General features: G+C 40.1%; 3 protein-coding genes across 3 annotated transcripts; 2 read left to right on the top strand and 1 right to left on the bottom strand.

Moving 5' to 3' along the window:
- Positions 1–27,600, top strand: LOC128751013 (ras-related protein Rab-26-like). Its single transcript, XM_053851737.1, has 9 exons — positions 1–249; positions 1,464–1,574; positions 18,250–18,291; positions 19,609–19,675; positions 19,949–20,001; positions 25,615–25,680; positions 26,383–26,439; positions 26,539–26,615; positions 26,709–27,600. Exons 1-9 carry the CDS (start codon positions 13–15, stop codon positions 26,806–26,808), a joined length of 810 nt encoding a protein of 269 aa, XP_053707712.1. The 5' UTR covers positions 1–12; the 3' UTR covers positions 26,809–27,600.
- On the top strand, positions 5,998–8,861 carry LOC128751012 (uncharacterized). Its single transcript, XM_053851735.1, has 6 exons — positions 5,998–6,129; positions 6,654–6,888; positions 7,223–7,413; positions 7,696–7,783; positions 8,236–8,435; positions 8,632–8,861. Exons 2-6 carry the CDS (start codon positions 6,701–6,703, stop codon positions 8,817–8,819), a joined length of 855 nt encoding a protein of 284 aa, XP_053707710.1. The 5' UTR covers positions 5,998–6,129; positions 6,654–6,700; the 3' UTR covers positions 8,820–8,861.
- On the bottom strand, positions 9,325–12,048 carry LOC128751014 (uncharacterized). Its single transcript, XM_053851738.1, has 5 exons — positions 11,844–12,048; positions 10,875–11,003; positions 10,538–10,731; positions 10,213–10,360; positions 9,325–9,619 (listed from the first exon to the last, which is right to left on the bottom strand). Exons 1-5 carry the CDS (start codon positions 11,964–11,966, stop codon positions 9,404–9,406), a joined length of 810 nt encoding a protein of 269 aa, XP_053707713.1. The 5' UTR covers positions 11,967–12,048; the 3' UTR covers positions 9,325–9,403.
- Positions 27,601–27,976: the final 376 nt, after the last annotated feature.

The following is a 27,976-nucleotide window of genomic DNA, read 5'->3' as shown; positions in this document are numbered from 1 at the left end:
GAAGATGAGCGGATGAGCGCTTGTTCCTCTGCAACTTTCTTTCCTCGCGCACAGACTTTGTCCACAAAGGGAATTAAGATGTCTCGTAAGAAGACAGGGAAGGGAAGATCCACCTCCAGTCCAGCTGGGAAAGGGAGCACCGGGAAAGCACCGTGGAGCAGCCCGGGGATCGTCCCCATGAACGGGGTGGTCCATCCCAGCAGACCCGCCAACAGCCACAGCAGCGAGTTCTATGACATCGCTTTTAAGGTGAGAAACTCTGCTGGTATGAAGAGTTCTATGCAAACTCTGTCTCTTTTCACATTTGACTGATCCAGATGTGTCGATAAAAGACACATAAACCATCATAACAGAGTGTCATTTTGGATTTATGGTAGGTCCTCACTGAAGTCTGTGATCAAAGTCTCTATCAGGCAATGCCAGTCGCACTTGTGTGTTTGTGTTGTGTGGTGTCGTTGCAACCCCTCAAGGAGATCATCTGTCTGTGGGTTTGAAAGACAAGTTGAGATATATTTCGATGAAACTTTCAAGGACATGTCGGACACGACGGCTCAAACTAGAGGGAAAAACCAATGGACCTGAGTTTTTTCACAATTGGGGTAAAACGCCAAGGAAGACTACACAAATGTCTCAGGTCTTGGTGTGTGTGTTTTAGTCGGTATCAGCCAAGGAAATGCCGATGATGCACCCCGGTGAAAATCATAATATGGGTCCAAATAAGCTGCTTGGCAGAGGTTTGAACTTTCAGAGTGCTAGTTTGTCCTACACCTGTTTTTCTAATGTTGAGCTGAGCAACTGAATGGTTTCTTTTGTTCTATTTGTTTCTCATTCCAATTTAATTTAAGGGAGTCGTCACACAAATGTACCCAGTCACCCTAGTTAACCACCCTGCCTTTTTGAAACGCACAACAAACCAGACTTGACCAGCTTCTTTCACGCAGCTTTAAAGGGAAACCACGTAGGTGCTCTGGTTCTTCCTTGTAAAATATGCCTGCCCTGTTGGTGGAAGTCTCCGATGCCTGTCCTGCCATCAAGGTGTCTTGGAATTATCATATTTATCTTCATTTTTTGGGGGGTTATTTTATCTTTTGCTGCATGAAAATGTGGTCCATTTGTTTCAGAATTCATGGAGCTTCAATGAGAGATGATGGTTCATCTCCTTTGTCAGGTTTAAAAACATGGAGACTGTTGTGAAGAGGCATGTGGAATTTCTCTTTTGACAGCAGCTGTTTAATAAACCATCCTCCTTCTTCCCTCTCTTCTTCTTTCATCTCCTCGCTCCTCTCATCTGCGTCCCCGTGAGGAACCATTAACTCTCACGGTTCATGTCTCTGAGCAGACCTGAGCTCGGCTTCCACATCAATGAGTGGGGCAAATCTGCGAGCTCAGCAAGAAGTGAAATATTTGCCATGTATGAACCGCAGAGGAGTTTGGGTAAAATGTTTTCCCCTGAACTCTGCCAGGTGATGCTGGTTGGAGACTCTGGAGTTGGGAAGACTTGTCTGCTGGTCCGATTCAAGGACGGAGCGTTCCTGGCGGGCAGCTTCATCTCCACTGTGGGCATCGACTTCAGGGTGAGTTCACGTCCCTGGGTGTAAAATACACTGCATAAGGATTGGATTTTTCCATGGTAAAAATGGTTTTGCTCCCAAGTCATGACTGGACTGTGACACGGTGTCGTATCGATTTCTTTAATTAGCACGACACGCTTTAGATTCAAGTCAGACGAGCCAGTTCCTCGGCCCCACACGTTCTCGCAGGAGAGCGCTTGTCATCTTCACAGCAGTTGCTCTCCTTCAGACGTCGAAGAGTGACCCCAGCGCCCTTTAGAAACAGTGAAGGCTTCAGCCCCGGGGGTCTCCACTGAGTCGACTGGCTTCAGAATCAGCAAAATATGGCTCTGGAAACAGAAGCCTGCACTGAAATAGACTTGAGTGTTCATGGTTCCTTCAGATCACTGCGGGAGCTACAAGCTGCACATGACTTCTTTCTTACCTTCTCTTCTGACACTCACTATTAATCTTCCATAAGAAGAGTTTTCCAGCACAGAGCCAGTTGCCCCCCCCAGACAAAACAAACAGCGCCATCTGCTGCTCTCATACGAACATAGGTCGACCACAAAATGCCGCTGTAAAAATACGGTTCAATAAGTAAGTTGTGCGCGCGACAAAGTCATGTTTTGTTGTTTTTATTTTTAGAAACTTTGGTGGAAATGAAAGCCAATTTGCGCCGTGCCGGGATTTGATCTTGTTTGCACTTCAAAGCCAAAGAGGCTTGTTTTTGTTTACTGAGGTTTTTATCTCTGGTAGGATTAAAAATCACTGTCTCCTCTTCAGAGTGTCAAGGACAGATTTTAGATCCGATTTTTAATGTCCCAACAATGTTTTTTTGGTATAGTAGTGGACTAGTGCAACATTGTGCGTCCAATTCAATCCAAGCAGGCGTGTTGTAGAGCAACTCAAACATGAAAACGTAAAACTAGAGTGACAAACACGGTGGAGTGAGCCGGACTCTCACGGACCGCAGACGACAATACAGTTATGAATCAGAGAGCCGAGGTCGTCGGTTGCCATGGTGACGCAAGTTGTAACAGATGGGCAGGTGAGTGGGAAGGAGCAGAGGTCAGAGCTGTTTCTGTGTGGTTCTGCTCATGTTGTTGTCACTTTTCCATGAGTACATGAGACCATATTTACGGCCAAGACATCGAGAATGTTACATCAAGCAAAGAGAATTGTTAGTGGACTAAAAGTGAATGTAAAACTGCGGTTCCTTCCTCAGCCTTGTTCAACAGGCATTTTGTTTTAACCCATCATTGCTGCTGGAAGCTGCAGTGTTTGTATGAGTGAAGTTTGAAGTGACGCCCTCGCTGATTGAAATGCGCCGGCATCCTTGACCCTTGACCCCGCGCCGCCTCTGCTCTTGCTCAATTTGTAAACAAAATGAAAATCAGTTTTCTGTTACACCTGGTAGATAAATTCTCTGAGGATCATTGGCAGTCTGGAAATGGACAAACATTCAAACATTGCGACTCAACGGCAGCTGCTCTTCCTTAAAAGGATCCTGACAGTTTTAAAGGACGTCATGAGGACCTGCATACTAACCATCTCAAGTCCATTTGAGTGTTTAGACTGGATGTTTTGATCCTGAATGTATCATCCGTTCAGCTGTGGACGTGACGTGGTTAGAGGATGAAGGTGCACGAGCCTGTAGGGTGGAGGAGGACAATTACATTTCCTTAGAGCTCACAGAGAGAGTTGAAGCCAAAAAATCGGGAGAATCAGAAGCAGTGATATATATATATATAATTATTATTATTATTCCAGCAAAATGTAAACATATTTATTTTATTTTATTTTTTATTTTATATTTCAATTCATTTCAATGGACATGAAAAAAATACATGCATAGATTTTTCTATGATTTTCATAATTTAATTGGACATTTCAGAAGAAAATAGCAAAGTAATATTTATTGCAAGTATTAAAAAGTCTCATATTAAATTAACGGAAATTTTGAGTTAAATGGATAAATTAATAATAATAACAACAACAAAAACGACAATGATGCTAATAAAATAGATGTATTTCATCATGATCAATTTTACAGTTGCAGTTTTTACAGTAAATTGACTTCATGAGAGCCATATAGATACAGGGGAAACACCAAAAAAACACATCCAAAGTACCATAAAATGTAGTGTTGGAGCATATAGAATGAAGTTTAGCAGTAACAGTAGGACTGTGGCTGGCCAATATTAAATGGTGAGTGCGAAACAATTATTCAGAATATGTTCATCACAAACAGATTCAGAAGATTAATATAGCAGTACGACAGATAGTACACAGCTTTATAGCCTCTCAGCAGAAAGTATGCTTTCATTACTCGATAGCCAGCCTGCCCCAGCACGGAGAACAGATTGGAGGAATTTGTCAAAAAGAAGTCTGGATGCTGTGCAGTCTGGACAGTGGACTTGAGGGACTGTGGATTCAAATTGGAACAACAGTCCTGCTCCGAGGGTGATGAATGAGAGTGGGGACGTGGTGAGGCCTGCATTCATGGCACGGAGACGGTATCGCGAACTTCACGGTAACTGTGTTGCGTAACTGGATCAGAAAAGGGTTTATTGACGTCTAAAAACACACATAACTGGATTTCCTCTCGGCATCCAGTGGCCTTGCTCTTTCGGATGTTTGGAATTCACGCTCAGGTGGTTAAATTCTCAATATTCAATCAGCGGCAATTTCACCGGCCAGACCGCCCACTCGTTTTTTCCATTTTTAAACGCCACAGGGGAACCGTGAACTTAACAAACAGCCCCTCTGATTCATGTTTCTCTTGCCTCTGATGTTATTCTCAGTTGGAGTTTGTATTTTCTTGGAGGTGGAGGCCGTCAGACAAGGCGCCTTTCCGCTTGGTTCCGACGGAAAGAAGAGCGATCTCGTGGGCTTTCCAAATATTGAAGTGGGAAAAAAGAGCATTGCGTAATAGCATGGAAGCAAAAAAAGATCCATCACTGTGGTATGTGAAACATTAATATCAGCCATATAAAGTAATGAAGTTTCGCCCCAGATTCTTATGATGCCAACCGAGCGTAACAGAGACACTGAACTGGAAAGTGATGTTTGTCATTGACTCCCCTCCTTCATTATTTAAATAATAACTCTCATAGAACGGCATGTTTTTAGGCTCCATAAGGCAAGAAGTCCAGTATACTTTCAAATATTGGCTTTTTTTTCTGACCTCCATAATGGCTTGTCAGTCAAACTAGCTGCGTTCGATTTATTACACGGTCGGAACATGTTGTATTTTCACTCTCTGTTGAACAGCGTTTCTTGGTTTCACCAGCTGTTTGTTCAGAGGAATCGATCACGGCAGGCAGGCTAAATGGGCCGAGTGTGTGTTGACGCTGGCGGTTGTTAGGCAGGCGGATCTCAATGAGGACCGACTGGGGACAGCTGATGAACAGCCGTAGTTCTGGTTGTGAACTGAGCTGTATCAGTAGGTGGGTGAGGTCCAGAGTTGCTTGAAGCCAGGCTTTTAGCTAAGATTTTTTCAGAGGTTGTACCCTCTACCTGAAGCCGAGCCAAGAAGGAAATATCACTCAAGAGACTTCAGCGACAGAAGAGCTTTGTGGCACCAAAGCTTGACTCAAGATATCTATCACGTTTAATAAAGCAGCATGAAAAATAGGGCGCCCTTTTCAGCACAAGCACGCTAGAATGCCTTGTTAAAAGCTACTAAAGGGAGTAGTATGTGTTGTGGTTAGGGCTCTGTATTAATACATATGTAATACATATGCCGATACAGAAGTGGTGATATGATACATTGCAATATGAGTTCAGTAATATACTGTAATAAGAACCATTATTTGAAGGGGAATAAAGACAATGCTGTACAGTATAATGTGCATGAAAATGTGTTTATTTTTGACGATATAAATCGCTCCCTTTATCATAAAATAACTGCAGTGTAAACAATGTTTTTTATGAGTAAATGATACTTTGAATGGAGGATTCAATGGCACTTTTACCAAGCAGGTCTGGTCTGGCAGATGGACCAGGAAGTAGCCTGGAAAAATTCTGTAAGGATGAAAGTGTTTTTGCTATAAAAGTATAAATGTATCCTACATGGCACATAATTGCCCACGAAGAAGTCGATTCTGATTTTTGTGCGATGGCAAAATGAACAGTAACACGTCAGCCAGTCACGATGCATTCAGCGTCAGACCAGGAAGTAGATGAATCCGTGTATCATTCGTTCATTTGTTTTTCATAATAAAACCAAAATTACAGAAACGAAAAAACGACTTGTTTTTTCATAGTTTGTTTCGAGGACCAAAATGAAAAAACGGAAAACGAATCGTTTTTCCGTTTTCCGATTTTCTGCACAATTGGAAAATGGAAAGAACGGATAACGGGGTGATTGCTACTTTTTCATAGTTCGATTTGATGTTGACCGCATCACCCGGAAGTGAACCTTTCAGAAACGCGAGTGCACAACGGCGGCAACCTCTCGGTGATCAAGCTCATAAAGATGAACGAGAACACATTTGTGCTGTTTAGGGAGGGGAAAAGGGTCACATTAAGGCCAGAAGACCTGAGTACAGAGAAAATAGGTGTCATTTTCCAGGTAAGTCGTTGTATGAAATTGGGGGGGGGGTCCGTTACTTATTAACTTTTGTGAAGCAAGTTTACGTCGAAGTTTCGTCGGATAGCGTGATGCCAGTAATGAGTTGGCGTTATTGGGTTATTATAACCAATCCAACTTATAGTTATAATAAGTTTCATGCGTTGTTGATTGCTATAGTAGTCACTACATCCTGCAATTGTAGATGTTAATTTTGTCCCCCGAGTGTTGCCAACACAATTATTGCCAAACCATAATGTTCACTATGAGTGTAAAAGATTCTTGTGCAACCTTAGACCTTTGATTATCCTCACGGTATGCACTGGCAGATCAAACCATAAATCATGTTATATTCAGGGATTACATTACACTAATTACATTTGAATAATAACCATTCTGAAAGCGACAGGAAGTATTTGTGTGTACAAAAATGAGGGGAGAATTGAATTGTTTCTTAAAATGCGCGTTCAAATCTAAGTAAATGAATATGATCAATGTCTAATCTTCTCTATCCTAAATACTTCTAGGTACAAAAAGAGACCATTTATTTGACAGATGACACAAATGTGACTTCATGTGCTATGACCTCACTCGGAAAGGTCATTATGAAGTCCATGGCAACAGCACCTCTCTAGAGAAGCTGCCCAGGGAACTTTCATCTTGCCAGCAGCCAGTCAGATTTTCTTTTCACCGTCCACCCAGTGCAGCTGCTGGCGCTGCGTCTTCACATTCAAGGAGCACCCTGGTCAAAACCTTTGTCAGGTGATTTGTAAGAGAAACCCTATTCACAACAACTTTCTTCTAAATATTTTTTGTCGGTGTCTTGACTGTTTGCTAGTAATTACTTACTACCCACCCCACAATTGAGCTGTGTTAATGCTTGTTTTGCCAAAAACCTGATGACCCCAGGCATATATTGAGTGGCTAATGTTGTCACTGTATATTCACTGACTGACTGAGAAGTAAATCCGAATATTATCAAAATCACTCATTGTGAAAACTGTTTGAGATAGCACCTTGCATCATATAACATATTGGCCACTTGTAAGATACTTTCCATGTGTTCAAGAAATTCTAAGTTATTGTCATTGTTCAGGAATGTCTTCATTGCTGATGTCGTCAATGGAAAGCTGGAGAGCAGCAAGATGGTGACAGTCCGCTTCACAGAGTTTGAGGCCTGTGTTGCAACAATCACTGACAAGGTGAAAGAAGCCCTCGGAGAACAGGAGCCTGTCATTTTGACTGATAGTCAGGGGAATAAAATAATTGATTCGGAAGGAACAAGAGGTAGGTATAATACAGTTATTATTTTTGTTCTAATTATCGCGGTTTAAATGTAATATTTTCTGCACAAACAGTTCACATTCTTAATAACTGAAAAAAGTGCATACACCCAAGTGATATTCGCACGAAAGGACATATTTTAATAATAGCTCTGTACTTTGGATTTGTTTAGAAAAAAAAGAACTTACCTTTAAGATATAATTAATCCACAGGGCAGAATATACATGGTTGAAACATAATAAAACATTTTTTATGACAAAGACTAATCTTATTTATTCTTGTCAGGATCAGTATACTGGAAGCAAAATTCCAGGAAAGTATTTGCAGTACCTGAAGCTCATCTGCTCCAGGTTAATAAGAGGAGGCGGCTGAGGTCAGTGAAGACTCTTTTACTTTTTTCGATCGATGTTTGTGTTAACTTTCATATGATGTCCACAAAGGGTTCTGATTCTGTTTAAAAAAAACAAACACCTTCTTGTGATGAAATATGGCTTAGTTGGGACCGTTTTGCTGCTCCGAACGAGGTTGAAGTCAAATTTGAGGGTTGAAACTTAAAAATAACTAGGTCATTTTAATTGGATATTAGTTTGGATAAGGTTAGCCATTTATTTTGGATGGTTATGTTTAAGTGTGAGAGGCTGGGGAAACAAGGAAGTCAATGAAAAACCTCACGATGTCCTAACAAGGATAGAAATATAGGTTTGTACGTGTGGTTTGTTTTTTGGGTTTTTTTTTCCCCTTTATGAATTTCCTGACTGCAGCTTTTCTGAGGAATCTGAAGTGATTGTCTGTCTATGTTAAACATTGAATTAAAATGTTCTTCAGTCGCAGAGAAGATACTGGCCTTCAAGAGGTTGTAGCAGACATTGAAGATGTTGTCGAGGCAGCCCAAGGATTAAAGGAAGTGTCACAGATTATCAAAGATCTCAGTGGATTTGGTCATTCTACGATGACGACAACCTTGTCTCTGTCAGAAGCCGAAGCAGCCTCTTTAAGAGAAATCTGTAGCTGTCTCGTCTGTAAAGGTTGGTACTCTTAAATTTATTAATCAACATGGACTATGACACACTCAATACTACACTGCTCTCACTGTCCTGGTTCTTATACAGTCAAATGATATGAATTGTATGTCTAATAAAGCTGATTAAATAATGTTTTTATCTCCTTAACAAATGAAATTTTTTAAACTTTTATTTTTTTCATTTTTCTATGAACTCACAGGTCTTTTAAAACGACCAATGTTCTCCACCTGCTGTAGAAGCCTGATTGGGTGTAAGGTGTGTGTAACAGAGTGGTGCAAAACCAGCACTTCCTGCCCCAAATGTCGTGAAGACGATTTAGAGGACAACATCCATGAAGTGGCTGGACTTGGTGAGGCCCTGGCACCACTGGAAAAGTTGCTCCTGTAGTAAATATAGTTTTTATGTATAATTTAGCACTGTGTTTTGGAAAACCAGATAGTTCATGTTAAGCACTTTACTGTGGCAGTCAGCCCTTTGTTTACATGGTTTTATACTTATAATTTTGTCAAATAAAGAAATATGCAGTGTTCTAAACTTGACTTTTATTTATAATTGAGCTCACTTATTGTTTGGCAAGTACATCCAGTATTAACAATCACTCTGCATGCCTTCCAGTCACATGAATCAGGTACAACAGTGCTTCTTGAAACATACTGTGGTCATTGTTCACAACAGAGTCAAAAAGAAGAGAAATGTCAGGAATCCGCTCTCCAAACAGCTGCTCAGCATAAAGTCGGCCTTCCTCTGATGAAAATGGATCAGAGCCAAAGGATGAGTTCCAAGTCAGGGACGACCCCAACTCCAGCTCATACATTTGTGCTGCTTCACCAGCACTGGGCAGCATCTCTGGGGGAATTCTTGCTGCACAACCACCAGCAGCAAGATCGTTCGGTATCCCCCTTCCTAAAATACATTAATAATTTTAGTTGCGACAAAATTGTTTTGAGATTCTACAGCAGCCAGTGTAGTTATTATAACTTACCAGGGATTCTGTGTGCATTCCACGACTGGACAACCCTGCCAAGTCCAATTTGACTCACTTGACATGACAGATTGGAGATACAAAATTTATTGATATTATCCTCCATATCAATCAACTCTTGATCCAGCAGGTGAACAAGAGCTTGTTTTAGGGGGTAGTTCACTCGATTATTGACCTCTGGCCAAATTCTTTCAACTCGTAGGTTCTGTTGAAAACACAAGAAGATATTTGAGATTGTAAAACATTTGTTAGAAACCCATATCAGAAGACATTGGCCATGCAAGTATAAGATGCCAGCTATGTCCTGGGGGTTTGGTCTGCTTGCAAAATGACATCATTAATGAGCACAATCATCACCTTTTCACCTAATTAGTAGTACTAAGTTGTCCCACTGCCTCCTTTTGAATTTTGATATGACAAAAATATGACATAATTGGAGAGGGGAGACTGGCCCACATGCACCAGAGGACTAGGGATTAGATTGCAATGCTCCGCATGGCAAAACACTCATTGTAAAACTAGGCCCATGGTACAGGTTCTGCCCATATAAACCACCAAAGAGTACCTTGCACCAACCGTTTTTGGAAGGAATTGTTGATGACAGTAGCAGCAATGAAAGATGGATTGAAGGGCATTTACCAATGACGTCAGATTTTAAATGCATTTGATTCATTTGATTGCAAACTCTTTCAGATTTTGGGATAGAACATCTATTTTTGATTGTGAATAATTTTTTTGTTAGCCGCGAGAGTTACTTTTGATCTTTGGATGTATGGTCACTAGCAGATCAAAACTCACCCTAGAAGAAGTTGTCTGAATGTAAGGTAGCCTGTTGGTGTTGTGTCTGTGTTGAGACAACTTCTCTTGAACGTAAAGGGTTAAGAAAAACTCTCTGCCATGATCAACTCTGAGCTGGTCCCACATGCCATTGTTAGTAACTGCCGCCCTGCAACACGGAAAATATGTACATTACAGAATTTTTATGAGATAAATGAGCTTCATTTCACATTCACATGCACACAACACATATAGCACATTATGATAGTTGAGAAAATATGATTGATATATATAACGACATGAAGTGCTTATCATATGCTTTGGTTTAAAAATAAACATGACTAACCTGTAAACTTCCTCATAAATAATGAGATTGTTCTTCACTGGCATTGTGAAATTAGCAACGATTTTGCTGCTGAATCCATCGATTGCCAGTACATGAGTCACTCCAAACATTCCCAGCTTCTCATTTTGGTCAATGTGGAGTTTGTGGCCCATTGACTCAGCGTGGTAAGGAACAGGGTTCAGGTTACGTGCTCCCTAAACAAAGTATCATTTATCCGATGAAAATAAATAATAATACATAGCCTACAAATATAACAATATGGAATAATATAAAATTGTAAATGTACAATGACATAAGTTGATCAATCACGCATTTGTTTTCACTGTCAGTGACTTACCTGCCGACGCATTTCATTATAGGGCTGGTGCACCTCTCTGAGAACCCTTCCCACTCGACATTCTCCTGCTCTTAAACCCAGTGATGACAAAAATCCGGTCATAAATTTTCGGCCATATGATGGACCTGTCTGTGAAGACAAAAATGTTTCTTATATAATTGAAACTGAAAATCAAGCTAATAGCTTTGAAATGTGTTTATATGGCAGATGCATCACGTGTGCAACAAAATGGCAACTGCTTGTATCAAAATGGAAAACTGGTTATTTGGTGCCCGTATCGAACCTTGTAAATGTAAAACGGTTTATTAAATAGGGCTAGATATAGTGTGATAAAGTGTGAATGCACTTTAATCTGCATTGTAACAGTGGGTTGAAAAACACCTTCAAGGGCCACAAAGCACTGTACCCTGGGCAATAAGGCAAGTAATACATTATTTGTATAGCTATATACTTTTACAATTTGTCACTAAGGGCTTTACTTGGTAACATTTCAAAACACTTAACAACACATAATATTAAATAGTGGTTGTAGGTGCAGAGGGATTGAGCTCTGGAAAATCTTTGGGAACTCAAAGTGCGAGACACTCAGGCTTCTAATTCAGTGGGAGGAGAGGGCCCAATCATCACCACCCCAGGATCACCCTGTGATATTGATTCACAGTAATGTACAGTAAATATACCCAGTACACACATCTAGGAATGGACTATGTCGAGTAAGTGAGTAAGTAAGTAAGTGTTGTTGTACTTGCCTTGTATGCACTTGCAGTGGCACTATTGTGGTATTTTGGTTTTAGAATGATTAATAGATGAATGATTCGAATTTGAGATACATATGTCACGTTTTCTTTGGACAAACAAAAACAACTGTTTAGCAGTTAAATACAAACAATAAGACTAGCGCACCGGAACTTGTCTTCTACAGATTGATATGAGGTACCTGCTAAAAATGGAAATAACATTAACACTTACTTTATCAATTGAGGAAATTACTGCTACTTCCAATTCTGCATCGGAAACATGTCCTTTTCGTCTGAGCTGGTGCCGATTGCAGAATCTTCTGACTGACATTTCGGAGCATCGTAGTACACCCATCTGTCGGAGTGTGCTGGCAATTTCGGCATGCGTTCTTCCCTCCTCAAAAAGTTGAAAAATTATGTCGGCGTTATCGTCCAGTCCAGCCATGTCGCTCTTAATGTTGATCTTGAACCACGTTGCGCTTAACAGTGAGTCGGTAGAACTCGCGCGTAACAAAACTTCCGAACCACATGAAGCAGACTGCTGTGCACTCGCGTTTCTGAAAGGTTCACTTCCGGGTGATGCGGTCAACATCAAATCGAACTATGAAAAAGTAACAATCACCCCGTTATCCGTTCTTTCCATTTTCCAATTGTGCAGTAAATCGGAAAACGGAAAAACGATTCGTTTTCCGTTTTTTCATTTTGGTCCTCGAAACAAACTATGAAAAAACAAGTGGTTTTTTCGTTTCTGTAATTTTGGTTTTATTATGAAAAACAAATGAACGAATGATACACGGATTTAGATGGAACAGATTAGCTTGCGGTAGAAAGTACCAGTAAGTTAAGTCGTCCATACCATTTTATCGTGTTTGCTCTTGCATCAATGTGCAGGGTAAACCTTCAACCTTCCTTTGAGAATGATGACCAGGTTTTTTCAGAAGGAAACGCCAGGCTCCAGTGATGATGATCCCTTTCAACAGCCATGAATCTGTCAGACATTGTGCAGCCTTCCCCTCAATTGCTACTGCGATGTGTTTTGGCACTTGATAAATGGGAGATTCTATCTTGTGCAAAATCGCACACTCGAAGTCACACATGCGGTGTCGTAATCACCCCCCAAACACACTCTCTGGAATGAAAGCACACGCCGGTAGTGATGCTCAACAGCTGTGGAAGCCGCTAATGAGTCGGGGGAGCGCTCGCACCTCTTTCTTTGCTGCGTGTTTCCTGGTGGACATTGTGAACCGTCTTCCGCCAAGCAGCTGAACGAGATGATGTTTGTGGAGACTGGCCATGTTTTTGGATCGGAGGCAGATTTTGGGATCAAGCGGTGACTCGGTAAAGATGGCAGCGGGAGGGAGGAGAGGGAGACAGCTGCTGAGGCGGAATACGCCACACACAGATGCTCAGCCAGTCGAACATCCCGCCCAGGTGGACGTGTGACCGACTACCGACCTTTTGAACTCTTGAAAACCAAAACAAAAAAATGGATAATGTCGACCGGCTCGCGCCCTGCCGTGTATGACATAACACAGAATTACTTATGAAATAAACTCATGAGACCATTTGAAATTTAAAGAAGGTGAATCATGATGTTAGTCACAGGCTTGTTATGGAGTTAGAGGGACAAATGTGACGCATTAGTTGACATTTTCAGAAAAACATCAGACATTTACAAAAAGTGGAAGATACAAAAATGCTGAAGCATAATAGATAAAGAAAAAGGCTCTATTTTCCTCCCACAATATGAAAGAATACAGAGGCTAAATGCTGAGCGTTGTGTGTTTGTGACTGACTGGTTCACTGGTCCATGTAGCTTCAACATTTCTAGGAATAAGCTGCAGAGATTACTCCTGTTTCTCTGGGGAGGTGGGAGGATGGTGGCTATCACAGTGAAGCCAGGCAAAGGGCAGGAAGCCCTGCGGAGAGCACACATCGCATAGACTATACACAGCCTCGCTCTCCTGGAGCCAGCAAACCTTTTTTTATACGAGTCGTTCCATGAATATGGAGGCAGCACGTGAGGTCACATGTCTGAACAACTTTCTTCTCACGTTCCTGTCGCCATTTAAGCTCATCATAACAACACGCCGGCTGGTTTCACACTCACATCATTTATATTCCGTCGCAGATTGAGTGAGGTAAAGGGCGAGGAAGATTCGGAGAGGCATTGTTTTTCCCTGTATATCCTGAGCAAGCTTCACTGTCTGCCAGGTCCTTAGGAAAATACTGAAGTCTCAGTGACTTCCCTCACGGCTGTTGTGAGGAAGTGGAAGTTAGTGAGTTTAGTTAGTGTTTTATCTCTTTGCAGGTAAATGTTTTCTTTGATGCTATCGACGTCGCTAACAGGCGGAGTGTTTACTCCATTTACTGCCGGTCTGAGCCGGCTAGTGTCCCCACGGTTTTGACCACCAACCATTCAATGAATTACCATATCACTGAATATAAACCATAAAACCATCGTCCCCACAATGAAGACCTGTTTATTCTGTAAGCAAGGAAAAAGCTAAATACAAAAAAAGTCTGGCGTTTCAACCCTAACAATGTCCAAAACATAGTCAATTCGATGAGTCTAGGGCAGCAAAGATAAGCTGATCTTGTCAACCATAAGCAACTAAAAGGTTTGTCGCCAAAAGCTGAGGCTCTGGCAGCATCAGGACAAATAGCCTCTGAAATGTTGCGTTTCAAAACAGCACTTAACGCTAACTATTTACAACCCTGTGTTCATCCACACGTACACAGTGTATGCCAACAAGTTGACTAGTCGTGACTGTCAATATGGTTCTAATTCAACACATCACTCGTGTTTACGGCAATTTACGGGTATTTTTTTAAAGTTTTCTACTACTATGACAGTACTTGTCATGATGTCAAGGTCGTGTACCTTGTCAGTCGTCAAGGTACACAGAAAACTCGGAACAACGAGAGTGAGAACGAACAAAAACTCAAACACAAACAATAATCGAAGAAAGCAAGGACGTCATCACCGAAGGCCGGAGCGGGAAGACAAACAAGCAGGGACGGGGTTTAAAACCTGAAAACAGAGAATAGGCGAATCAAAGTGAAGCCTAAAAACAGGGCGAACATAAACGCACTCTATAAAACACACAAGGCTCGAAGAACAGAAAACGCTCGGTTGTGGAAACACACGCACACGGACACAAGGAAGAAAAAAACGGAGAAAGCAAAATGTGAGTAAACAAACACTCACCTGAGAATCACAGCAAAAACAGTAAAACAAACTAAGAAAGTGGCAGAAAACTTAGCATGCACGCATAATCCAATAATACCGATGAACATGAGAATACTACACGGGAGGGAGAACTTTACCGGAAGACGTGTGAAGCAACCATCTGGCACAACAGTCTGGAACCAAGGTGTAGAAATCAGGAAGGCTTTATTGCGGAATTGGTGCCAGCTCTGTGGCTGCAAAGCTGGAGGGGGGGAGACAAGCAGGACAGGAAACAAGCAAAAACACAACTCGAGAACAACAAAATGAAAGCATGACAGTAGTATGGGATTGTTCGTCAAGCCATGCACGTCTGTCAAAACAAGGACCGAAAACAGATGTAACATAGTAAAATAAAACAGACTAAGATCATAGCACCTATAATGTATGAAATTGTCTTTGCAAACTGAACATGAAATGGCTTCCGATACTCAGAGTTCAGTGTTTTGTGGAAAGATGACTTTGTTCATACCACGTGTGAGCCACCACTGGTCCTGAGACGGATAGAATCTGCTTCGACCAGGGATCATAACCAACCGATCATCTATAAACGCATGCTCTAAAAGCGTAGCATACTTCTCTTCAGCCAAGAATGGTGTTTGTACTGGATAAGCAGCAGCTTGACCACCTGCTGACCGAATGTCAGAGGCCCCGAGGTGCCAAATTAATATTTCACTGAAGCATGAAAGAGCCAGAATGTCTTGGTGGATGGAAGCTTTTTTTTTTTAAATGAAACCCCTTCAATATTCTCCCTACATTGTTTTGTGTTGGATCTCATTGCACTAGTTATTCTGTGTGACGGACCGGTCCACTTAGCCGCTCGATTGTTTTCTTACACACCGCTGTAGTGTTTGTCTCCTCTTGCTTTTTCAATCACTCTTAAACTTCACTGGGTCACCGTAGCGTGAAAATCAATAAGGTTTCTGCCCAGTCACAGAGGAAGAAGCGACTCTGTCCATTGTTTCCTGATTTATTAGGCTGTTAAAGCACCTTCACTGAGTTGAAGGTGCCAAGTAGTGCAGATTCAAAACAGACTCATGGCCTCCATCTAACAGGGTTCTCTAGTGTGTCACTACTCTGAGTCTCAGATGAGCAAGCTCTTTGAAAGGCTGAGGAAGGAACTGTGAGTTGGAGAGACACAGGGCCAGGGACGTCGCCGTGAAGAAACCTATTTGTCGTCTCTATTCATGCAACTAATGCCTCATTCACAACCTTTTTGTAGCGATCACACTCAGGTTCTCAGCCTCCTGCCACTGCCATTAATATTTTATAGGATCACACTTTGCAGCACCTTCTGAGAGCTCCTCATTCATTTGTAATTTATGATCCTGTTTGTCATTCGGAAGCTGCCGTATACTCACACTCGCGCTCCGCTGGGAGACACTGGGGGACATTTCCTCATCCCAAAAGCTAAATGGAGCCGTAACTGTTGGAAATGTCTTTGGCTGGAAGGTTGTCTGCTGCGCTTTTGGTCAATGGAACAAGAGTTTCTTGGCGAGATGTTCTCATTACCTGATGCTGAGTCAGCGACATTGATGCAGAGCAGAGAGAAAGTTGTGACGTTGGAAACATTGTTGGGGGAACAATAATGCTGTTATCCATTTGCTAAAGATTTTTGAAAACTTACAAAAAGTGCACTGTCTCCAATGGTAGTATAAAGAAAGTTCTGCGTTGCAATAGCCAATATTTTTCACTTTATTTTTTCAATAAAGTGAAAGTGCTTTTTTACTTGGTAACTATCATTTGTTCTGTGACATTTGAGACATTTGTCTATTGACAGTTTAGCTCCAAAAATCAGTCTGACATCACTGCGGAAAATTCCAAATCAAAGCCAACCTCACTAGCCGTATTAGCAACCTCAACTCCTGTTTATCAGCTCAGCATTTGTCTTGTTTTTTTCACGTTAAATCAAAATAATTCATGTCTGTGTCGAGTCAGTTCAAACTCTGAATTATCAAGTCTGAATAGTCAGTGCTAACCTGTAACCCTTTGGTTATGTAAGCCAGGATACATATGTATGAGGCCTCAAAGCATAGCTTTGTTGTTTTAAATTGACCAAGCATGATGTGGCTTGACTGCATCATGAATAAGATGCCGTTTGTAAATGTATTTATTTAACATGTCGGTGAATATTCTAAATATAGGCAAGACATGGGCAGACAGCCCAGGGGCCACATGCTGCCTGCATCTCCATGGCCCTCATGTGGTCTTCTAGAAATAACCTAAATCCCTGCCGTCAATATTTTTTATTAGTCGTCACTGTCTCCATTCTGAATATATCATGCAGCTTATTCCTCTTTTTTCCAGCTTAAGTGTGAATGACATTGTAGTTTAACAAGAAATGACAGTTTCCATCAATTTAAATTGAATGTATTGTCCTCAAATAAAATACAAAATAATGATACAGTAATAATTCTGTTTTTATACCAGATTTTACAACTTAAATAATCTTCCCATATTCGTTTATTTTTTAATGAGAATCTTGAAATAAAATGTATAGAAAATGAACAAATAAATAATCATTTAACCAATTTAATAATGTGGGATCACACCTTTTTAAGACCTGTAACTACATCTTGTGATTATTAGTATTTTTATTTTATTTTATTCTTTTATTGTTTTTTTTTATGTTGTCATTTTACCCCTAAATTGCTTTTTAATTTCTTGGCTCTCAATACAGAAATTATGTTTTATATATATAATATAATTTATGTAATATAATATAATATAAATATAATATATATAAGCTCTCAATACTCAATAATCAAAACTATATATATATATATATATATATATATATATACAGTGCATATATATGTGTATATATATATAATATATATATATATATATACACACACACACACATATATATATATATATGTATTTCTGTATTGAGAGCTTCAATGGGAAACATATTCATTAGCACCTGAGTTAAACTAAGCTCTTGCTGATAAACCAGTACCAGTACTCATCCTTCTCTGAAGAGCCGAGATCAGGCGGCTTCCAATCTCAATGTTTGCTCAAGAGTTCTGCATCAATTTCAAGGACGTTCATCTGGTGCCAGAGTGATTGACCTTTTATGGAAGCAGCCCGTCCGCTGGGTCGCAGCGAGTCCACACGCTGACACACTTAGCTGGACGTCGTAGCAAATGGAAGCTGAATGCGGAGGAAGATCTTCGTGAGACGTGGATCCAGGGGGCATCGGTGAGAGCAGAAGGGACTCGCTCTCCGGAGGGAAGAAGCAAGGCCTCATCAGCGGGAGCTTGCGGGAGGTCAAGACATGAAATATTTATACGGAACGTGTGCGGAGGGGAAGAAGGAACAGAGTGTTTCTGATGTGTGGAACAGAAACTGCACCTGAGCTGTTTCACGTTTGAGCAATAACCTGCCACTTTGTGTTGTTTCACAGAATAAAGTCATGACCATGGACGGCCTGAAGGTCAAGCTCCAGGTGAGAGTTTAGTTCAGCTCCAGAGTTATTGGATAAAAGTCCCTGTTGAAAAAGGAATCCCGCAATAAGAGAGGAGAACTGTTGCCAAGGACAACAGCAAGCGATTGCTGCCATTTACCTCTCTGTGGGTCAAGAAACACATTTCGGTTCTCATTCTTCGCACAAATCTTTAGAAGGATTTCTACTTTAAATTAACTTTCTTGAACCTCCTGTCTTCTTTTCCTACTCTGTGTGTTGTGCATGTTAGTTCCAGAACGCTACTGCCACCTGCTGTCTCACTGAGATATTTCCAATGCTTAACATGTTTAAATATATATTATATGAATAAGTACAAGTAGGACAGTAATAGTGGGGTGGAAAAAAAGTCTACTTCAAACATTTAACAGTCAAAAGTAAAACTATTTTACATAGTATGTTTAAGTCAATGTTTAATTCCAAGTGAATATTTGTATTTTAATTAGTAACCTTAATGTGAATTGCAGGAATTATTTAAAAGCATTTTGTAAACAGAACTGAAAATAAATAATACAAGTAAATCAAATGTTTTGCTCTCTTATTTAGTTTTGTAAATGAAAGAAACTTATATGTTTATGAAAGAAAGGAAATGGTGATCGCATGGAAATACAGGTAATAAACTTTTATATTTTACTATTTTTTTGTTTGTCTTAAACTTTATCTGCTATGTTTAATGATATTATGAAAAAGGAAATCTAGTATATATAATATATGTATGTATAATATAATATAATGTAATATAATATAATATAATATAATATAATACAATGTAATATAATATAAGATAAGATAAGATAAGATAAGATAATACAATATTATATAATATAATATAATATAATTTGCACATACAATTTACAGTTTTGATCTAGTGAAACCATCATGCATTGCAGGTCATTTATACAGTGTTAGAGACAAAAAATTGTATTTGAAAAAATATTAAAAAAAGTGTATTTGAAGAAATATAAACATAAATGTAATTCATATAGATCCTAATAAACTGTATATATTTAGGTACACTGACAAAACTCCTGAAAAACTGGATTGAAATTTAGGTTTGCCATCACAGGTCCCCAAAAATAGTCAGGATTTCAACTGGTGTGGGAAATGAGTGCATTCACACACCTTCAGTAGTGTAGTCAAATGGCCTTTTGTAGGTTACCACATTTGACCTTTTGACCACCTGACCACCTTTTGTGACAAACACTTTTTATACATCACTCAATTTTGAATTAGGCTCAGATGAAAAAAACATTTTGCACTTTTTCACCCGCCAATGATCACCTTGTGTCTTCTTCTCGGCAGATTTGGGACACGGCTGGACAGGAGCGCTTCCGCAGTGTCACTCACGCTTACTACCGCGACGCCCACGGTGAGACGCCCCGAACGAGTTCCCTTCAAAACCACATGTAAACAAGGATCTTGTGAGCTTCTCATGGCTGCTGTCTTTATTGTTGTTCACCAGAAATAGCATCCACGAGTTTACTGCTCTCTTTGGGAGTCTTCCTGGAGTGTTATTCAGAAGTGGAGGAAAAAAACTAATTTCAAATTATAATTCTATTTGTTTAATTATCATTTCAACCTTGGGGTGAACCTGGTGCTCGGGATTCATTTTGTCGTCAAGTTTGTCCCTGTTTCCTTTCAGCTCTGCTCCTGCTGTACGACGTCACCAGCAGGTCTTCGTTCGAGAATATCAGGGTGAGTTTTAGCTGTGTTTTTCTCTGCGCCGATGGCAGCAGAACTTTCATCGTTGTCGTTGCAATCGTGGGTTCAGAGAAGTTTGAAGCTTTTCCAGCTGTTTTCAAGAGGCTTTTAGTCTCTGCTCTGCATCAGCAGACATGGAGGCATTTATGCTGCTTTGAAGTGACTCCAGCGACACTTCGTCCTCGAGTGGCTGTTGGCAGAAGCAGAGGCAGCAGATCGCTCTGCCTGATGTCACTGTGCAAGAGGCTACTTTTCCGTTTAGATTAAGCCTTTTGTTTTGTCGAGTAAAAGAGGAAGATCAGATAGAAGCGCTGACATTTCTAGCTCAAGTTGGACCGAAATAGAGGGTTTGAATTGTGTTTGCCATTAGTGATAAACTTGATGCACTTTATGTTTTCGAGTCACGTCAAACTACTGGAACATTTAACTGATATATCCAAAAAATCTCATTGTATTTAAATTATTATTATTAAATATTCAAAGTCTATAATATGATTTTTTAAATGTGTTATGTTGTGCAAAGTGCAGCTTGAGGGCCTGTATTGATGCAAAAGTACTATTATCATTTGAATTCTAAGTATAACTATTTTCTGTATTATTTTAGAAGCTCATTTTCTTTTTTTCTGAATTAGAATATTAATAGAGTAAGTATTTTTCACCCCTTATAAATAAGTACTATTCACACATTTTACCTGCCAAGATATTCACTACTTAAACAATTATTTATCATTTATTCGGAGAATCTTGAAATAAGAGGAAATAATATATAGTGCAACGACATGTTATAAGCATCTAATGTCTTGCAGTACTTACACTTTTCCCTATTTTTTTAAAAAAGGAAGTCACAAAATTTTCAGTCCAGTCTTTAGGAGCAGAACATATGACAATATTGTGATACTATTCTATCGTTTCGCAAAAGTAGCACGATCTATATGGTATCATTGTACCAATACGCCCCCTACTGGCGACCTTGAGGAGGTCCCTGTCTGGACCGCTTGCTTCTGCTCCAATAAATGGAGCCCGAATGAAATATCACAAATATCATTTATGATGTTTGTAGCTGGTGGGACAAGCTTCAAAAGAGCAGGCCACATTGACCGCCACATCTGTATTCCAGGTCCAACTGAACGTCCAGGTTCCTTTCTGTAAATACAGTCGCAGTCCTGTCTCCATTCACTGCCACTTGTCCTCTCTCCGTCTCTTGCTATGTATTAAGAGCCATAAGAGTATGGCTTTCTTCTTTGACATATGGACATATGACTGGACCAGTTCTCTACAGAGACGACCGTTGACAGTTAGCGTCTGTCAAAGCAGCGACACGAATGTCTAGGTGTGTTTCTTTTACAGAAAGTACTTAAGATTTCAGAGGCATTTTTCTTCCTTCTGTTTGTGTCCCTGGGAATGTTTTTTTGCCCAGAAATAATTGACACATTACCTAGAACAAAATGGCTGCCTGTCTTTTGAGCACAATTATTTAGATATGAAACTCTTCGCCGCTGACTTTCCTGTCTGAGATGAGCACAGATTTTATCCGACACTGCAGCAGGAAGATGAAAGAAGTCAGAGACTTGTGCTTTCGTCTGCGGCTTTTCAGAGAGCTTCTGTCATCGTGACTGGTTTCACTTTGCTTCAGATCATCGACACCAAAGGTTCCAGAGAGCTTACAGCAAAAGGTTGTCAGAATTCTCCAAGTTTTCCATCAGCAGATGGACTGGGGTGAACTCGGGTGATAGTCATGCTAATGTATTTACTGGTGACAGTTGAAAGTGGGGGGCAAACACTCGACTTGACAACTCTCAGCGAGTCATTCGTTTGTCCCCAAAAGTCAAACCTGCTCTCGGGGGACAAGTCCCACTTTTCTGTCAACACGTCTACGAGTTCTGTTGTCTGTTGCGAACTTCTACGGCTCGTCTGTTGTTGCTTCACTCACATGAAAGCTTGACAAGAATAGAAATCTGCAGAGACGAATGAGCAGCAGCAAGAAGAAGCTGGTTCTGCTGAGGATTCCCAGTCAGCTGAGAGTGACCTCCACATGCCGCTGGCTTGGAAAGTATGGAAAGTCTCATGTCCAACTGAGTGTGAGAGTCGATATGACTTGAACTAGAAACACCCTGATTTTTTCTCAAAAAAACCCCAAACATTTTTAGTAGCAATGACCACAAGTGGACTGCTGGGGGCAGTAGAGTTCCAGAATGCGCTTGCAGAAGAAGGCAGGCCTTTGGAGTGTGTAAACCAGAACCAAAGCCTAGAACTGAGGTTACATTCAGGTAACTGCTATTTCCTCATCCAACCATCAACATGGCCAGGACAATTTAGTAGAAATCTAGTCATGAAAAAAAAACACTAAAATCGTTTTCCTCATTCCCTTTAGGAGGAAAACGGACCAACGGAATTTAATTTTCATTGTCCACACATATTGACATGAATATAAACATTTAGTGGAGCAAGACTTTACATGCACCAGATGGTACGTGGAGAACAGAGCTGCGATACAGGCTTTCCATTTCCCTTCTATTTACTGTCTTATTCTGCACGATGAATTGTTGAGCGACAATATGGGGGCAGGGGATCCGATACATTTGGGTCCATACTTTCTGTCGATGTTTGTCAGAGGCCAGACTTCACAGAGATGTATGTAGAGATGGACCACTTATGAACAAAATGGAGTCAAATATGGGAGGAGCTATTCATAGCGGTTGGCAGCATTAGCGACTAACTGATATGCTAGCACCATCCAACTCTTTTAAAGAAGTCCAACACGCTACTATTCTGCCTCTCCATTCTTGTTTACGTTCCAGTAACTTTAGCCCCACCAACTTTTTTAACATGAATTTGGTGGGAACTGACCAGATTCCTTGATGATTTTGAAAAAACTGGTGGAGACTTGGAGCAGAACCACATTTTCCCCACCATGAATCTCACTGTTAAGAAGGTGCTCCCTGAAGTTCGACACTAAAAACAGCACTGGGACAAAGATTGATGCTGTGTGTCGGATCTTCATTATGCAGATAACTATTGGCAGCCCACGGTGGGATCTAGTGCATGTCACAGTGTCAGAGAGAAAGTCCTGACGTCGAACTTCTCATAATCCCAGCTAATCGAATCCCAGACTGATGTTCTACAAAGGAGGATCCGATGATCAGACGAAGCGTCTTATGTAGCTAAGGTTGACGTCTTGTTCCATCAGCGTCACCACACAGCCGCCTGCTGCTTTTTCGTCTCCCCTCGCGCTGACACTGATCCCTTTGTCTTTGTCTCCCCTTATCTGCTTCTCCTTCTGTCATTGCAACCATCATCACTGCGGCTGATGTCAGTGCTAACATTTGGGAACAGATCGGTGGCAGCGCCTGGTCTGGCAGACTGGCTTAACAAGAGGGTTTATGGTGAAAGGAGATGGGAAATAAAAATAAAATAAAATACAAATTCTGGTAATAATCCACAAACATGTTATTGAATTACATGCTACGAAATTGTAAATGTATCATTATAGTATAAAATACAGTAACAGAATTTTATACTATCATGAATTAAGCTTTGTAAATAATATTAGTGATGATACATTAAAGTCAAAATCAAATGAAATATGTTGAATATGCAATTTTGCATTTGTATATTTTTTAATAATTACTGCTGCTAATAATTTTATATGTTTTTACTACATATATATATTTTTATATATATTTTTCCCATTTTTACTTTTTAAAATATATGTCTATTGTTATATATTTTAAAAAAAAGAATCCCGTGGAAGGTAAATTATTTTATATATATACACATCTATTTATTTATATATATATATATATATAAAATAACAGTATAACAAAATCTATTTGAGATTTAGTTATACTGTTATTTTATATTTATATATATGTATATTTTTTTAACTTCCATAAGATTCATTTTTGTAAATATATACAATAGAATAAAATAAAATAGAAGAAAATTTAATTAATATATATGTATATACATATGAATTCTATCACATATATAACATTTTTATTTTTAATATTATATAATGTAATTGCATATTGAACATCATCTTTCATATGATTTTTGATAAATTTAAGTGTATCATAATTACTATTATTTACATTACTTAATTCATTGAAGAGACACTGGTCTAGAAAATGACTGAACTCATCCATGAGTGGAAACTTGGACGACACTATCCACCATGTCTCGTCCCATTATCCCCCCTGAAGGATGAAGCAAAGTTCCAAACTTGGAGCAAAGACATGCTGCCGACTCGGAGACTTGCCGCCCCCTGGCTTGGATGAACGAAGGTCACAGACAAATGAGGCGAGCAAAGACGATCCAAAATCCTCCTCCTGGGAAACCGTCTGGAAATCCAGCCCAGGAAACAGATTACACCCCAACAGCTCAGTCGAAGTCCTGCCAAACAAACCGGAGCAGTAAAGTGTGAATTCAGGGCTTTAATTTGTGACCTCAGTTCGGAAGCAGAAAAAAAAAAAAAAAAAAAAAGAGAAACTCGGCTCAGCTCTGATGCTAGGATCATTACTATTGATCTGCTTAAGCTTGGCTGAGGCTCCAGGTGTGAGTCCTGAATAAAAGATGAAATCAGTTTCTTTGGCAAACCCCTATATTGACTGTTGTCAACCCCTATATAAACTGATGTCAGTTTTGACAAATGTTCACTCATCTTTTGTTGAGTAACTGGACTGCAAATAAAATATATTTTTTAATTGCCTACCGATGCAGTGGTGTCTAAATTACACCAGGGGGCGAACACAGTTCCTCTTATGGAGCCAGCTGTTGCTCTACATCCAGGGAATGCATCCTGTGTTACGATATCAACAAGTGCTACTTTTTTGTTGCCTTTTAAAGTAGTATTGTTGGAGTGGCAATAAGGAACCCAAGTGCATGTGACCCAAAATAAAATAACAAAGCTTGTGTGGGCCACATGAAATAACTTGGAGGTCAGCTTTGGCCCCCAGGCCTTGAGTTTCACCCCAGTTCCAGATGAATCCAGATTCCATTTGGCATCATTTTAATGGACTGTACCTCTCTTGAGAGATTTATTTTTAAGTAGTCCTTCTGAGTCTTGTCCTGTATTTATACTTAATATATAATGTGTGTCGACTAAGACTTTCTTTACTGCCATTGCACAAAAACACATCACTATATTATGGCAACGAAATTTCGGTCTGAGGCCTCCGGTTTCCAAAAACAAAACAATATGTCCAAAAATGAAAAAATAAATAAATATTATAATAATATCCAGTGGAATAAAACAATGTGCAGCGGAAACGCGTCCGTACGTCTGTCCCAACATGACTAGAGTGGAAGCTGAGGAAAGATATATTTCAGAGGATGATGTAGCAGATCAGCAGAACAAGCGGGCGGAGACAAAGTGAGATCTCACGGTGTCAGGAAATCGAATGGTAAATTATGGGCAACACACTCTTTCTCTCTATTGCTCGGCCAAAAAGTGCAGCTACATATTTGCTTCTCTCATATTTATCTCTTTCCTCGTCGAGCTTTATGATTCAAATCCAGCTATCTATTGACTGGTTCTCCTATCTTGTGTCTGGCGGCTGTTTCTCATAAATAACTGTCTGGGCTGTCCTCTGTTGTCCTCCTCTCAAGGCCTGGCTGACTGAGATCTATGAATATGCCCAGCAGGACGTGGTGCTGATGCTGCTCGGGAACAAGGTGAGACGTCCTCCACTGGAGGTGTCTCCTATTTTGGCTTACTGGATCATCATGCAGGCTCTTTATGTGACACTCATGAGATGAGGAACATATGAGGTCCAACCTTCTTCAAATTCCAAAAAACACAAGTAAAACTAATTTGTATTCCTGATTCTACTTTGCTCCTTTGCGTTTTTCTTCAGCTTTTCACTTAAGATGACTTATTTAACTCTTTTTTTTTATTAAAACACTATAAAACCTATCGGGTTTTTCTTATAATCTCCTTCATCATGGATGTTCAGGTCCTGAATCTAGAATTGCTGCGTTGAAACTGCATTTTCCCTGTGAAAGATTTTTTTCTACTTTGTTTTCTGACTAAAAATGAATCCTCAAAATCATCAAATTATTTCTAAATATATAATGTGTCACCTGCCATCTCTATTGAGCAGCTCTGGCTTGGCGTTTACACCATAACTGTGAAATGATGGCACTTGTTTTAATGCTGTCAGTGTCCTCCAGTGATGGGCTGGTGAGGCTTCATGAAACTGTGCCCCCATTTTCAGAGCCCAGTAGGTGGCGCTCTCGTTTTTTTTTGTTTTTTTTTAATAATGAGAGTTTTCACTGAACTGCTTGTTCAAATCTAGAGACTTTAGAGTTCCACCACTGAAAATGAGGGCACTGTTTCATGAAGCCTCACCAGCCCATCATGTGACTTTCCCGCAGGCTGATGTCACTCACGAGCGTGTGGTGAAGAGAGAGGAAGGCGAACGGCTCGCAAAGGTAGATCAAGAGGTTGATTCTCTTCTGTCCACCGTATTTCATCCTCCTCACAAGTGGCATGCTACCTCTACCTCCAACATTCTACTCCAAACTGTGCAGGAATTTGGGGTCCCCTACATGGAGACCAGCGCCAGGTCCGGTCTGAACGTGGATCTGGCCTTCACTGCTGTGGCTAAGTGCGTTGAATCTTCGTCCTCAGATGAATCCCAGCTCTGCTCACTCTTTCAAACTGTTTTTAAATTCATATTTACATCCCCTTTCTTTCTCAGGGAGCTCAAACACCGGTCCATGAAGGATCCCAGCGAGAAGTTTAAGCTCCAGGATTATGTAAACAAGGAGATGAAGGGCACCGGCTGCTGCAGGTCATAAAGCCCGTCACGTTTGGCACACTTTCATGGCAGGTCTGGTTTGAAAGAGGTGAAAGATGTTCAGCCCTTCTGAGTCCAGTGTCTCCCGCAGACTCATTCAGTTCAGGACAGTGCTCCTACTTTCCATCCATCTTGTGTGTCCTTGTTTCCATCCGCTGCAGCGGCTGAGAACACTGAGGAGCTATGACGGAATGTTAGATGATGAACCATGCATGTTGGAAACAAAAGTAATTCCTAAATTCTGTGTATTTATTTAATTTATTGTTGGTTCAAAGCCTGGTTCAAAGGTCAAAGCAGTAAAGTAACATTTACACCAGCTCAAACGACAAGAATGTTCCACCCCGCGCCTCCAGGGGGCGCTGCAGCACCTTTTTTAATCTGCTTGAATTTCCCATATAATAAAGCGCTTATCGGAACGGCTAGATGTTTGACGGCTCCCTGGAGATCTCATGTAAATAAGGTGTCAAAATTTAGGTTCAGAAAAAATAGCACTTTAGGGGAAAAAAATCTTTTTTTCAAGCAGTAGTGTTGTGTATTTGTTGTGGTGTGTTTTCTACATGTTCCTTCATAGCTTTCAGAGTTTTCTTTAAGGAAAAGAGTTTTTAAGAAGAATCAAAGTGTATTTGAGCAACAGACTAGTGATGTTTTGTTTTCTACCCTTTTCTTTTTGCCAAAAAAAAAAAAATTATTTGCTTATATTTCTCATGGTGGTCATAATGTTATGGCTGATTGACTTTCATTTGTTGATCTCATTCATTTGTTTGTAAATGAACGTGAAACACAATAAAACAAAAACAAGGTTTTTGTATTTTTTTTTGCCCATAAGTAAAATAATATTAAGAAAAATATTAAATAAAACATATTAATATGAAACTATATTAATATGCAATATTAAGGAAGCCACCTTTCTTTTGGAAATGAATCCTCAAAAGTCAAACAAGGATCTTGTGGGTGAACTCAGAAGGAAACGATCAAGTGTGAACCGAGATGAAACAAGATAAAAACACGACAGAAAGTGCCAGCGTAGATTCAATAAACAAGTGGTTAAAAACAATATCATTTTAGACTTCACAAGCTCTAGTCTTGTTGAATAAGCATCGAGAAATGTCATTGAATTTCTTCCTGTTATACTTTATAATTGATACTGCAAAACGGCTTGCAGACTGACA

Source organism: Synchiropus splendidus, chromosome 19, assembly GCF_027744825.2.
Source record: "Synchiropus splendidus isolate RoL2022-P1 chromosome 19, RoL_Sspl_1.0, whole genome shotgun sequence".
Lineage (NCBI taxonomy): Eukaryota > Metazoa > Chordata > Actinopteri > Syngnathiformes > Callionymidae > Synchiropus > Synchiropus splendidus.
This window is presented reverse-complemented; position numbering and strand designations above follow the sequence as displayed.

What these genes read in the sequence shown, in the direction of transcription:
- LOC128751012 (XM_053851735.1), top strand. Translation starts at nt 6,701, where the DNA reads ATGTGCTATGACCTCACTCGGAAAGGTCATTATGAAGTCCATGGCAAC. An exon ending in TGATTCGGAAGGAACAAGAG is followed by an intron (nt 7,414 to 7,695) that starts GTAGGTATAATA and finishes TATTCTTGTCAG; the next exon opens with GATCAGTATACTGGAAGCAA. An exon ending in TAGCTGTCTCGTCTGTAAAG is followed by an intron (nt 8,436 to 8,631) that starts GTTGGTACTCTT and finishes ATGAACTCACAG; the next exon opens with GTCTTTTAAAACGACCAATG.
- LOC128751014 (XM_053851738.1), bottom strand. Translation starts at nt 11,966, where the DNA reads ATGGGTGTACTACGATGCTCCGAAATGTCAGTCAGAAGATTCTGCAAT. An exon ending in TAATTTCCTCAATTGATAAA is followed by an intron (nt 11,004 to 11,843) that starts GTAAGTGTTAAT and finishes TTGTCTTCACAG; the next exon opens with ACAGGTCCATCATATGGCCG. An exon ending in TTCAGACAACTTCTTCTAGG is followed by an intron (nt 9,620 to 10,212) that starts GTGAGTTTTGAT and finishes TGTTTTCAACAG; the next exon opens with AACCTACGAGTTGAAAGAAT.
- LOC128751013 (XM_053851737.1), top strand. Translation starts at nt 13, where the DNA reads ATGAGCGCTTGTTCCTCTGCAACTTTCTTTCCTCGCGCACAGACTTTG. An exon ending in GCCTGAAGGTCAAGCTCCAG is followed by an intron (nt 18,292 to 19,608) that starts GTGAGAGTTTAG and finishes TCTTCTCGGCAG; the next exon opens with ATTTGGGACACGGCTGGACA. An exon ending in TTACTACCGCGACGCCCACG is followed by an intron (nt 19,676 to 19,948) that starts GTGAGACGCCCC and finishes GTTTCCTTTCAG; the next exon opens with CTCTGCTCCTGCTGTACGAC.